The following is a 14,517-nucleotide window of genomic DNA, read 5'->3' as shown; positions in this document are numbered from 1 at the left end:
GGTGAAGGAAAAGAGTGATATGCTGCTAGTAAAAACAAAACCTCGTTCTAAATCAAAGGGGTTCTTGATTATAGTAATAAACAGCAATATTTTATGTTTACATTAGTATGATTCAATATTTGGTCGAAATAAGTATTATCTAAATAAAGTAAATGGATAAAAATGAAAATTGAAGTGCGACTTTATTACTGTCGTAAGAAAGTGGTATTAGTTAAAACAATCTATAACACAGAAGAAGTGTGTGAGTAGCTCACCTGTAAGGTGTGATATTTAATGTAGTAACCAGATTATGTACAAAACTTTCTGGTGAACCATTGATGACATATCAGTACAAAATATAATTAGCTCAAGACAAACCTCGAATTTAAAGTCTTTGTCACTATTGAAATTCACGAAGTTTAAAAACGTAATTTGTATGTTCTTCATGGTTAATAGTAAAATAAATTCAAAGTTGCTGGCGAGTTAAATAATTTTTATATCTGTATTTTGTTGAAGTGTGATCAACATTTATGTGATGTTGCAGTAGATTTAATAACAAATAACACTAAATTATTTTATAAATTGTTAAGGCAGAGCATTTATGATGAAACTTATTTGAATGGTAGGCAGACTTTCGGAAAGTTGCCATCCATTCAGCAACACTAATCAAATCACCTTTCTTTGAAATAATAATGAAAATTTTAGTTACAATAAGACTAGTAGTAAACAATACTGATACAATCTACTTGGTCGTAAAAAATGAAATACCGCTGAAGACGAATTGTGTTTTTTGATGGTAAATTATAATAGCAATGAGAATAGTTATCCTTTCACTGTGGATGTAATTGTTGATTGGCTACCTGAGGGAGATGGGTTAGAGATAATTATATAGTGCCATTTACTAAAAATTAGAAATGTTTAAGTCATATTTCAATAAAATTGTACCAGAGGTGAAATCATAAGTTTCACGAAATGTCCTCAGAGTATGGGTTGACAGAGCAGGTGGCAGGATGATGAGATCACCAGTGTAGAGAGTTCACAAGCGAACTGTCAAAAGGTGATGTAGGTCAACGTGTCTCAACATTTAATGAACTTTATAATTTTTGTTTCACTAACAAAGTCTTAAAGTTAATATTTTATCTAATATGAACAAAAATTGTCAGAACTAAAAAGTTGTAAACATAATTACAATTTCGCCTTATAAGCAAAACTTTGATTAAATCTGCTATTTTAATTCCTAGATATTATCATTGTTGGCCTCCCAGTGGTATAGTGATATGTATGCAGACTTATAACGCTATAAACCGGGTTTCAGTAAATGTGATTGGCAGACCATAGATAGCCCAATGGGTAACTTTGGTCTTAATTTCAAAATAAACTTATATTATCGCCAACTTTATAGGTTTCACTTATATATTTATTTGCATTACACACATTTTACAAAGGCAGATGTTGTTACTGTAGGTGGATAGCGCTTCTTACTTTCGTAGGATTGCATACAGATTTAAATTTGTTTCAACTTATGTTTACAGTTTTCATTTATATATGTAACTGTATTACATGTATTTTACAAAGATAGATGGTTGTTTGTATAGGTGAAGAGTGTTTACTAATGCATTTTGCGTACTAGTGATAGCTTCTAACACATCTATATGTATCGTTTTAAGTATTGAATGAATTAAATAGTTACATTATTATTCCATAGCCAATATACAATTGTCTATAAGTTTAATCTCACTTTTACATTTAATTTGAATCACATGTTTAATGTGTAAAACAATTATTCTTTTCTATAATTAATGTGCTGTACAACATCTATTCACCCGGAAAAAGCTGGTTATTTACTTCTCTAAATATTATACAATAATTTAGTGATTAACTTTATAAATTGATTTGTTTTGCTTAAGTTTAAACGATCTATGTATACAGTTATGTGTAACCATTATTATTGTATAAAATTACATTGTAACCTCTGGATTAATATTTTACACTTATATTTAATTGCGTTACACACATTTTACAAAGCTGTGTATTGTTACTAAATATTTGTAAATATTCTTTAAAATCTTTTTCGAAAGTATGGTTTTTGCTAGTTTGAAATATTATGCTTATAGGCTAAAAACTTTAAAAGCAACATTCTTACCATTTCGTTTTTGTAGAAATTTTCTTTTCGGAAAAAATAACAACAAACGTTTAATACAGACAGGTTACGTTTTCAATCCTGTTGTTTAATTAGTCTGAGCCTGGCAAGACCCGTAAAACCAAGTGACATATCGCCTTAGGATAAAATAAGAAGTGCTTTTATTTCGATAAACTGACAGACAAACTAAAAGTTCTATTTTAGCATCTTTTAAACTTCACTCTATATACACTGTAACATTTGAACATTCTAGTTAACTAAGCATCAAATATATTTTTCACAAAAACCATAATATGTGTGATTGATTACCATACTTATCCTATTTCTGTTGCTACAATGAATGTTACTAGTTTTTTCGCAAATCATATAACAATTTCACTTGCATATAAGATGCAAAATCTAAACCTCTGTTATAATGTTATATGATAGGCATTGTATATCAGTCTGTAGATAAACGATTAACCTATATCTAAGCAATTCGTTAATCTCTGGCATGTGTTTGTGTGAATTTATATGAATGTTTCACATAAACAAATTCCATGTAAAAGGATAGGTATATCTTTTCTTGTAGTCCATGCTTTTTACTCATGAGATTAGAGAACTTGTAAACATATCACCATATTGAATATGTCCACATCGTATTCACAATACTTATTGTTCCAATCATAGAGTGATGTAACATCACAGTATTTAACACATTCTCAGACACATTTTGCATATTTGTGTGAGAATAATCTAGTTTAAACAGTTACAGTCACTATTCTATGTTGTTATATATCAGATGAAATATATTACTTCTTGTTTGCATTACATTCAAATACTGCATAACAATAGAACAAGTTAATTCTCAAGTTGAGGTCATTTACTGTCTTATGACTAATAAACAAAGGTCGGTAGGAGAATCTAAGTGAATAGAAAGTATATAAGTATTGTAGACTAATTGAAATGCACCATACTTGTATCAAAGTTAATTTATATGTTGGCAATCTATTATTTTATAATCCACACGTTTCACTTTGTATTATTCATAAAGATCAAACTTTATCGAGCTGTCAGTTTGTCAGAGGAATTTACCTTGGGATAAATTTGAAGAACATATCCTGAATTCTGAAATGGAAGATACTCTTATTTCTCTACTTCCCAAAACAATTATACTCTGATGAATTAAACCTGTATATGAATCTTGGTAAATTATATTTGTAAACAATAGTAGTTTTAAAGGACAAAATGTGTGAGTTATAGATCGAAAACAGAAAGTTGTAACTTATAAACAGATAATTTCCTATTTACTCTCAAATATTGAAAATGTCATGAATGCATCTGTATCGGCTTTTTGTAAATTTATATTAAGTGAAGAATAGTTGTAATTGTTTGTCGGACTGTTACGTTTAATGACATAAAAATCCGTACTTCATTGTTAGATTTATAGTAAAGTGAACACATAGTTTATTTTGATTGTAAAGAATATTCTGTAATGATATAAATTCTAAAGTAAACGTGATGGATTTATAAAATGTGAAAGAAAAGATACGTATTTTCTTGCATACCATATCTTTTATCAAAGCAATAAAAACTGAAATATTTTGTTTGAACCTTTTTCATTATTATTACAATTATTTTACACCTTTTGTTTGTTCATAGATGGGATTTTTCTTTGATAAATGTTGGATAAAGTAGTCTTTCTCTACAATATCCCAGACAGTTCCATCTATAAAGCTTGATACGTTGAACTATGTTTTTCTTCGATTAAACATAAATTGAACAGTAAACATATCACTTTTATCATTGCAGGTATTAAATATAACCATATACTTTCATCATGATTAGCACGTTACAAAAATAATGAATCTGACTAGGATCTTCGATTTCACATGTTTCATTGTTCTTTCGTCAGTATTTGTAGCTCCCAGTGGCACAACGATATGTCTTCGGATTCACACCGCTAAAAACCGGATTTCGATACCCGCGGTAAGCAAAGCACAGATAACCCATTGTGTAGCTTTGTTCTTAATTCTAAAAAAACAAATAAACAGTACTTGTAAAATAGGTACACTTCTTCAGTGTATATATTTAATTAATTTAATCTATTTATTCAGTTACTTTTCTTTATGAACAATAGTATTTAAATCAGTATTAAAATAAATCTTAGCATATGAATTATATATTCTGAATTTGATAAAAGAAAGATAATGCAATAAAATGTTATATCAACACCACAATAATCATATCTATATGTAAACAAAATAGAGGGGATATTATTAACACATACAACACAAATCACACAATTTTGGCCTTCTAGGAGAAAATATTTTTCAGGTATTCTCTTTGTTACTACACTAATGCGGCGTTATAATGTGACGGTCAATCCCACTTTTGGCGGTGGGTGGTGATGACTATTCTCTTACACTGCTAAATTACTACACACAGATGCTTCCTTAGTTGGATATAAACCTTAGTTGGATATAGCTTTCTTTTTCCAAGATCTTTGAAATTATTCTTGAACTTTAATAAAGTGTTGTAATGGTTACTCACGATAGAATAGGCATGAACTGGTGCTTTTTTACATTGTATAATAGTATAGGAACCTAAGGATCAGTCTTTCTGAAGTGTTTGTTTTAAAATTTAAAATGTTGAAAAAAATTTTCTACTATAACTGTATTTATGCACTTCTTGAAAATATAACTACTGAAAAATTATATGCCAAAATTTAGCAGTTGATCTACATTTTGTGATATTGATTGGAAATAAGTAATATTTTTCATATGTGTTCTCCTTTATCAGATTATATTATATCTAGAATAAAAATGGAACAAGCAAACAAGTTGTAAGAACCTTCTTTCTTCTGCTGTATTTTTTCTCTGACAATATTTTAGCTGCCAACCATGTTTACCATCCATTCTTAAAACACAAGTATGAAACCCATCACCAAAATGCATACCACCTCTTATATTAGCATAGACAGGTTTAAAAATTAATATGATTTCATTTAAACTTGTACAGTAATTCCTGAGCAGTTAAATTTTTTTTTTTGTAATGGGACATTATACTAAGAAGTACAAATTAAGAGTTGAATTAAAAATAGGACTTCTTTTTATTCGGGTGTACCAATGCTTAAGTGATGCTTAAACCAAATGTTGCTTATCACTGAGCATTTCTTTCTACATAACTATTCTAATCTTTCTCCTCCTTTGTTCTGTTCTCCAAGATTATATGATCCAGCTAGCATGCCACTCCTACTTTTACTTACTTTTGTTACAAAGTCATCCATTATCATTAATTATTCTGATTTTACAGCCTACATAGCTTCATCAACAGTGTGGTAAAAGTTTTTTTTTATTTCTTTTCTTCCATATCCTGTCTGCAGCCCTTAACAACAGTATCAGCTACAAACACTAATATTAAAACTCTTTCTGCCAGCAGGATCTTACAACCTGGCATAAATATCGTAAACACATTATTCGAACCTGTCGTAAATAACCAGGGGTAAATAATGTGGTAGGATATTACTACCTCCTTCCTCACTAAATGGGCTTTAACACCACTTCTCAGGTGCGTGCCAGGAAGCATTTATCAGGGTCAGTTTTAGATGACTTGTGGACTGCCTATAATCAATTATTCCAACTAAACTTTCATAACAAAAATTTCCTGTATAGAGATAAGGATTTCTCAAACGAATAAGGTTTCAACACATGTTCCTATGTACTATATATAAATGGGATTTTTTATGTGCTGCTTTAATACCCTTGTAGTATTGTAGTACATTGGAATTTGAATCTAACAACATCATATCAAGCGTAAAACAGGCTGCACCAAACCAGAGAACACGAAGCTGATATAAAATGCTATTGTTGTTTGCTAAGCTATTATGATACGTTTTGGAAAACAACAGACTAATAAGCATAAGGAATAAATTACCGTTATTTAACAAATAAACCCCATTAATTATTTTCTACAACGTATACTTTCCTTCACGGTTTCTGACAGTTGTTTCCCCATGTTAGTTAAATGTATGAATCAATATTAATTAAAGTCTATATACGTATTTACAATTTAACATATACATTTATATAAGAATATGTATATAAAACAAGTTTGTTAACCTATTTTTTAATAGACAATGATAATAAATTTCGCCAATTTACAATTTTAATGTCATTTCAGGTAAAAACTTTAAAACCATATTTTATTTGAGCTATAATGTTATTTTATCTTAACCATTTCACGTTCGACTAACATTCTACCTACTTATAAATCTGAAGAAGATTTAGGAATGTCGAAACGTTGTTCTCTTCTTATCAATGAAAGCCGTTCTGAGGTACACTTTTATTTCAAGTAGGTTTCTCGTCATCAAGAATATTTACAATCATTTCCCATTTATTATTATGCGTGTAACTAACATTTCACTATTTTTATTTTAGAGAACACATGTCCAAAATACACTAAGGTGGTTACCATTTATTCTTCTATTATTCTAACTAATTTATTGCTATGAAAAAGTGAGAGTAGATTATATTATGTTTATTTAAAAGTAAAATAATAATATAATAAATTGCTTGTTTTGGAATTTCGCATAAAGCTACTCGAGGGCTATCTGTGCTAGCCGTCCCTAATTTAGCAGTGTAAGACTAGAGGGAAGGCAGCTAGTCATCACCACCCACCGCGAACTCTTGGGCTACTCTTTTACCAACGAATAGTGGGATTGACCGTCACATTATAACGCCCCCACGGTTGGGAGGGTGAGCATGTTTGGCGCGACGCCGGCGCGAACCCGCGACCCTCGGATTACGAGTCGCACGCTTTACGCGCTTGGCCATGCTAGGCCTAATATAATAAATAAAAAATAAAATAAACATGTGACTTTTATAATTTTTTGGGAGTACGATGTTTTGTTTCCAAATTTTTTTATCAGAGCATCAAATTATACAGCTTAATAATGCAAAGGAACAATACTCTAACAACGTAATTAATCAAGATTAAAATAAAATTTACCAATGCTGTTTTAAAAATGTGTATAAATTAATTAAATCTTAACAATTTAATTTTTTCAAAAGAAACACAATACATTCAAGTAAAATTACCAAATTTATCAATAAAAACAAATCTATGCGTCCATATATATATACATCATGTTCTTTTCTATTTCAGGTTAAGGTATACCTACACAAAAATAAATATCTAGTTAACGAAATACTTCTTCAGTAGATACATCGTTCAGGTTCTGGTTTAATACAGTTTTCCTTCTTTCACGTTGAATAACTAGTTAGCTTGGTAGTTTTTTTCCTTTCTTCTTCCTTCCACCGGGATTACGAAATGGGCGACGAAATTAAATATTTGTTTCAAACCGACATGTAGTATGTAGTCTGCTATAGTGTAACTAAATACAGTCAAATAAATCTAGGCATTTCCCGTTTTCTGAAAATATATAATATTTGCTTTCCCTGAACAGAAAAGCACTTTATTTTTCTTTTGATAAGTGGTATACAAGGGCTGTTCAAAAAATACGCGGACTGACGTCATAAAACAAAATGTACTTTATTTAGAAGTTACAGGTCTGGGACCCCTTCAAGGTACTCTCCTCCCCAACGCACACACTTATCCCAAAGGTGTTTTTACTTGTTGAAACAGTCCTGGTACGCTTCTTTTGTAATGTCCTCCAGCTCCTTCGTCGCATTTGCCTTAATCTCGGGAATCGTCTCAAATCTTCTTCCTTTCAAGGGTCTTTTGAGTTTGGGGAACAAGAAAACATCGCAAGGAGCAAGGTCAGGTGAGTAGGGGGGGGTGGGAAAGAACAGTGATCGAGTGTTTGGCCAAAAACGCACGAGTTCTGAGGCACAAATTTCGCAGCAACGCGGTGCATCTTCAATTTTTCGATCAAAATCTCGTAACAAGATCCAACTGATATCCCAAACTCTTCAGCAAGCTCCCTAACAGTCAGACGTCGATTTGCCCGCACCAGGGTGTTGATTTTGTCGACGTGTGGGTCGTCAGTTGACGTGGAAGGACGTCCAGGACGCTCATCATCTTCAATGGACTGTCGACCATCCTTAAAACGTTCATGCCACTTAAAACATGCCGTACGCTTCATAGCAACATCATCGTAAGCCGTGTTAAGCATAGCAAAAGTTTCAGTCGCAGATTTTCCAAGTTTAACACAAAATTTCACAGCAAGTCGTTGCTCCTTCAGGTCATTCATTCTGAAATCCCCCAAACGAAAAAATCGCACTTCACTTAAAACCGCGTAGCTAATACACAAATGAAGATATCTGCAATCGGGAAATGGCGTCGTAATCAGCTGATCTGTGCGAACCTAGCGACACCAAGCGGATTCCACTGGAACCAACTGGAGCCGCGCAATTCAAACAGTCCGCGTATTTTTTTGAACAGCCCTCGTATCTGCAAATTTACAACGCTACAAACCGGGTTTCAATACCTATTATGGGCCGAGCATACAAAGCCCATTGGGTAGCTTTGTTCTTTACTTTAAATAAAGAAACAAACTAACAATTCTTCACAGCAGCATTTTTTATCAATTATTTACCGCTTCATAAAATAATTTTAAAAATGCAGTTATGGTGAGAACTGTATAAAAGTTCAAACTTACTTTACCGTTTATACTCTGGATGTTAGTGAAAACAACAATTTTGGGTTCTGGGGGAGGTGAAAATTTAATGTATCAAAAGAACCGTATACATTGATATTATAAAAACGTTGACACTAAAGTCTTCATCAGGTTTCATTTACCATTTTTATCGAAAAAACATTTTTGATATCAAAACTTATTGTTCTTATGAAATTTGAAAAATCCCACAATATTTTTCTTTGTATTCTAAGTAGGTAATATTTTTGTTTTGGTAACAATCAGTTCTCATACTACTATTTGATCCTTTTTACGGTTAAGAAAATGGTTATAAATTGCTATCATGCAACAGCTCGTATAAGAAATAAGCTGTGTTTTTAATTTACTTTGTTTCCAGGTTAAATGTATAGTTATCAGTTTTCAACATTTTATATTTTAATGGTTAAAAAATGAGACTGAGTATCAAACTTCTTTTTAGGAACTTTCTACCAATAAATTTTATATGCATTTTGTAATTTAAATCACGTTATGTGTGTGTTTTTCGTATAGCAAAGTCACATCTAGCTATCTGCTGAGTCCATCAAGGGAAATCGAACCCTCTCATTGTAGTTTTGTAAATCCGGAGACTTACCGCTATGCCAGCGTGGGACAACAGCATGGGCAAACTTGAGATATTGTTTTATTTAATGTCTTTGAAGAGCCACTTTTAAATAGTTTGAAGCATATTTGATGAGCGGTAGTTTTTGTCCTACCAAACTTATCGTCCTTTAAACTTTGTTTTTCGCTTAGGGAAAGGTGTTTGTTCTACAAGTGCTTTTTTCATAATAGTAAGAATAAAAACTTAGATGACAGTTTATGAGATGTAATGACAGAAATATTTTCAGACGTAACTTACTCCAGGCTCGAAACATAATAATATATATAGAACAACGAACTACATTTTTTGACTACATATATTTTTTTACTTATAAATTTGGGCCATAATTGCTTTCTTTTCATTTCTTTTGTTTTTAGTTTTTGTTCCGTACAGTATACTAAAAAAACAAAAAATGAAACGCTTTTCTGTTTACTGTTATAATTTATTGGTAATATAAACTAAATATATTTTCAACATGTGAATTATTAGCATTGCTTTATGTTTGTTATAAATTTACTTAGACAAAAAAATCAAATTTTCAGCCCAAACTGATTTCTCTAAGATATGAAGTTCACGAAAGAACTTACACAAAACTTGTTTTCATTGAAAACTCATTGAAGTATATATATATATATATTTAAAACACAAAACAAGTGTGGCAGTTACGTTTTCACTCTTGCGTGCATATGTTGTACTTTTTCAGTAAGATTTCTAAAAAAAAAAGCAGTATGGATTTGAACAAAAGTTCGTACACATTTTGACCGTGACTCACTTTAGAAGAGATTAATTTCTGGAGGAGCAAAGCAACGAATATTTTAAAAAAAGTATCCCTGTCTGATAGCATGGAGATCAATTTTTCACACAATTTTTCCTCTTTAATTCAGTCAAAAATTGTCTGATTTCGATGAAACTTGGTTGATATATTATTCTTCATTATTCAACCAAAAATGGCTCGTTTTCATTAATAACAAAGGTCGTACGGACATATTTTTTTAAAGCTGACTATAATAAACGCTACGTGGGAGACATTTCCCCAACCGAGTGTTTTTCTAGTTACACCGCACAACGATTTTTTTTAAAAGTTTTGCTTCCTGAAAAGTTTTTGCTGATTGTGACAGGTGCCTGGTGGGTATGCACAAATATAGTTTTGGTTTTGCTTCTTCACGTAGGAACTCTGAGAAATAGACAGTTAACTGTTTACCAGCAATAACGTATTTAATTGCGTTTATGTTTTTAATACGCTATTAAGTTCAACATAATTAAAAATGTTTTGCTCCTGATTTTCGTTTGTATTCAATGTCCGGTGCATCACGTTGCAGTGTCTAACAGTAGTCAGAAAGCATTGACGGATTCCAGTTGCCCTGATATCGTTTTTCCATTGTAGCAATGTCCTGGTCAAACTGAAGATTTCGATAAAACGGTACGTGATGGGCAGATTTGGATGTGATTTTCGTGATCAGCAGCCAAAAATCTATAACAAACACCCAACAGTGTTCAAGAAGCAAAACCTTTGTTGTGCAGTGTTATCTACGATCACTCTTATGTTTTGTTGAGGCAAACAGGCTACAGAAGGGTTCTTTATGCATAATCGCTTTTAGTTTTGAACTAATAGATCATAGAGAAGTTAACTATTAAGCTATTCATTTCTAATTGAGTAGTAGGATTTGACTGTCTTTCTTAAAACGTTTCCATGTATATCTTCAGAGTGTAGATTAAGTTTTTGCCTTTAGAGGACGCGAGTTATAAACCATCATATCATAGTCCTAGTCCAGCAATCTGATTAATTACTAGTTTTTGAAGTAAAATTTAAGTCACATTTTAAATAATGGGTTCTGAAGGTCACATTAAGTAGAAACTTTCTTGCTGCTAGACTAAGAAAACACATTTGTTTCTTTAAAAATTGTTAAAAACCTCTCATTCTATAGCTGAAATAAAATTAATATCGATACTTATAGTAATCAAATTATATATCTAATGAGGTATCACAGTTTACACTAATATCTTGTGATCGTTGCTTTACATAAAGAAAGCTGAGCTGAAACGAAACTAACACCGATATATCAACGAAACTTTGATAAATTTACAGAGTCTTAAAAGTTGAGATATTAATCGTAACTTTTTCTTCATCAGGTATTCTATGTGAGACACAACTTTTTATGTTTTGATTTTTTCATTCCTTTGCGAGGGTGTAGAATAAAGTAAGAAGTGCCAATTATTCTTATGTAGTAGCATGAAACAAATACTGAATAAACATAGTTTTTAAAATTACATTAAACGAGCTTCTTCTGATTCACCCAGAAAAGATGGAAATCGTTTGTTGCAGTTATACATTTATTCATTTTAATTTTGTAGTTGTTGGTTATTAAGTTTAATGCTATCTGTGCTTTGCCTACCACGGGTATCGAAACTCGTTTTTCAACAGTATAATAAGTTCACAGACATACCAATGTGCTATTGGGGGCTTCTAGTTTTGAGATCCTCAAAAATTAGATATTCTAATGTGTTTTTTATGTGTATTTCTCTTTACTAACAGTCACTCATGAACATCAATTCAAGGACAAGTACTTATTCTATCGTTTCCGTGAAGACCAGGAAGGTGTAGGTTGTGCACCGTCAACTAACGATCTCCATCAGGCCGAATCAGAACTGCAAGAAACACTCAATCTTCTTCTTCAGCAAGCTCCTGATGCCATTTTGAGAATGACTCTTAGAATACTGTGAGTTACCTTCACAACAAACTGCACTTACACGTAAAACGCTATGATGCAAAAACACATGAAAAGTATTATTTTTTTGCAAATTTATATTGATAATAACTTATAGAAATGGCAACGTTTATCCCTTGAAAATGCTTTAATTGGTTGAAAATTTCATTAGTTCTTTTAGGGTCACTAATACAATACATATTATAATTTTTTATTGTTATTTTCATCAATCCTTTAAATGCTATTGTAGTCTTTTACTGGTCACTCGAACTGTTATTTGAAAACAAGGACACGTCATAAGTGTTCATGATGGTTATTCAGTATAGTGTAAAAACTATTTGGTTTCAAATGTGATTACTAAAGGTAGGTGCAAAAAAATGTATGATTGACTAAATGTTTGATGTCTTTATCGGAGAGTATATTCTAGATGACTCGCACTGTCGTAAATCTGTACTTATAGAAAAGCTAGAGTTAAATAGTTGTACTCTGATTACTTTTTACTGTGGGAAACTTTCTTGTTGACTCGTGGTAATGTGATTGTGTTTGGAGGGAATGTACTTTGTTCAATTCATGTTAATGTAATTTTTTTAAGAACAATATTTTAGTATGTAGTTGGGTAATTTTTTATTGAGAATCAATTATTATTTTGACCCGTATTGAGATAAATAATTAATTACGAAATACTTTTGGGATTATTCAAACTCAGATGTATTAAAAAGAATCAATAAAAGTAGTTTTTGCTGGCCTTTATTGAAAAACTAGGAATTAAAGTTTTTGACATCTAGACTGAGGTATTTTGTTTGGTCAGGTGGTTAAGGCACTCAACTCGTAATCCGAGGTTTGCGGGTTTGAATCCCCGTCGCACCAAACATGCACGCCCTGTCAGTAGTGGGGGCGCTATAATGTTACGATCAATCCCACTATTCGTTGGTAAAAAGAGTAGCCCAAGAGTTGGCGATGATGACTAGGTGCCTTCCCTCTAGTGTTACACTGCTAAATTAGGGACGGCTAGCGCAGATAGCCCTGGTGTAGCTTTGCGCGAAATTCCAAACAAAACAAGATATTTTGTTATTAATAAAATAAATATTTTAATATAATGTGTCAAAAATTAATTTTAATTAAATGAATATTAGTGACAAAAAATTATAATGATTTCGAAAGTGTTTACAGTTTAAAATTCATTTTACAAAAAAATAATCTTATTAGTTAATAAACTAATATTATTAGAAGTTTTAAAATAGGAATTGCGTTCTCTATCCCATTCCTCGATTCTTTAGAATTCAAGGTTGGATTGATTTGTATTATATTATAAGTAAACAATGTAAAGGTTTTTTACCGAACTTATTGTGAATTATGAATGAATAAGTTATGGCTTAATGCCCCTCGTTAGTACATCGGTATGTCTACGGATTTACAACGCTAAAACCAGGCATTCAATTCTCCTCGCTGGGCTCCGCTGATAGCCCGATGTGGCTTTGCTATAAAAAAACACATACACAAGTTCTGGTTTAAATATCAAATTATTGATAAAATATAATACTACACACATTTTTTTTCGGAATTAACAATAAATGTAAAATTAAGTGAACGCGTTTATCATGCTTTAATAATTGTTACTTGGACATCGGCCTAAACAACTGAAACATTTACCACAAAGTATACACACACTACTGGTTAGCATATTTCATATGTCTGCATTATTTTATATTATTTCGAATTTAATGTAATGTTTGTTCCTTCATCATAATAATTATTACACTTTGTTAGTATATAGAATTGAGAAAAACTAAACTTTCGAGGGTGGACGAGTCTCGTGAGATATTGTTGGATTATGAAATGTATTTGTATCATTATAAACAATGGAATTTGATATTAAAACAAATGTTTCAATAATATAATTAATTAGTTATGCGAATTTTTAGATGTATATGTTCAATTATGACTTATTTAGGTATTTAGGTAAGTTGTTTTGATCAGAAGTTAATATTAGATAAATGCATTAGTGTATGGCCTAAATTTATACTTTCCGAACAGTTATCCATTGTGATATAAACTTCTGAGCAACCAATATTAGCAATAACCTTATAAAACAATATGTGAAGAAGTATATTTCACATGTTTTATAGCCCTTCTGAAAGGACAGTTGAAGACCTAGAATTAATCTATGACGAACTGCTCCATATCAAAGCACTCTCTCATCTCTCCAACAGCGTTAAAAGAGAACTTGCAAGTGTCGTGTATTTTGAGCCGCACACAAGGGCCGGCACCGTATGTGAGTTTATTTTTATTCACATAAATAACTTCTGGTTTTTACTGTGATTCAGTATTTCAAAACCAAGGTTTTTTTTTGCAATAAAAATATTATATGAATTGAAAGAACATTGGTAGGTGTAATGTTTGGTTAATGCTGTTTGTTAAGAATATCAGAACATATTAAACAAGAATTTACCTGTATCTGTTAAAATATTATTTGTTTGAT

General features: G+C 31.4%; 1 protein-coding gene across 2 annotated transcripts in view; it reads left to right on the top strand.

Annotated features, from left to right (window-relative positions):
- LOC143252943 (rap guanine nucleotide exchange factor 4-like) overlaps window positions 1–14,517 on the top strand; it is a 124,610-nt gene that overhangs the window by 54,165 nt on the left and 55,928 nt on the right. For both annotated transcript variants that reach the window (XM_076505843.1, XM_076505844.1), the window contains exons 9-10: window positions 11,867–12,050; window positions 14,165–14,310. In XM_076505843.1, the coding sequence (XP_076361958.1) occupies window positions 11,867–12,050; window positions 14,165–14,310 (330 nt within the window). The remainder of the gene's footprint in view (window positions 1–11,866; window positions 12,051–14,164; window positions 14,311–14,517) is intronic.

This window comes from Tachypleus tridentatus, chromosome 6 (genome assembly GCF_004210375.1).
Source record: "Tachypleus tridentatus isolate NWPU-2018 chromosome 6, ASM421037v1, whole genome shotgun sequence".
In the NCBI taxonomy this organism is placed as follows: domain Eukaryota; kingdom Metazoa; phylum Arthropoda; class Merostomata; order Xiphosura; family Limulidae; genus Tachypleus; species Tachypleus tridentatus.
This window is presented reverse-complemented; position numbering and strand designations above follow the sequence as displayed.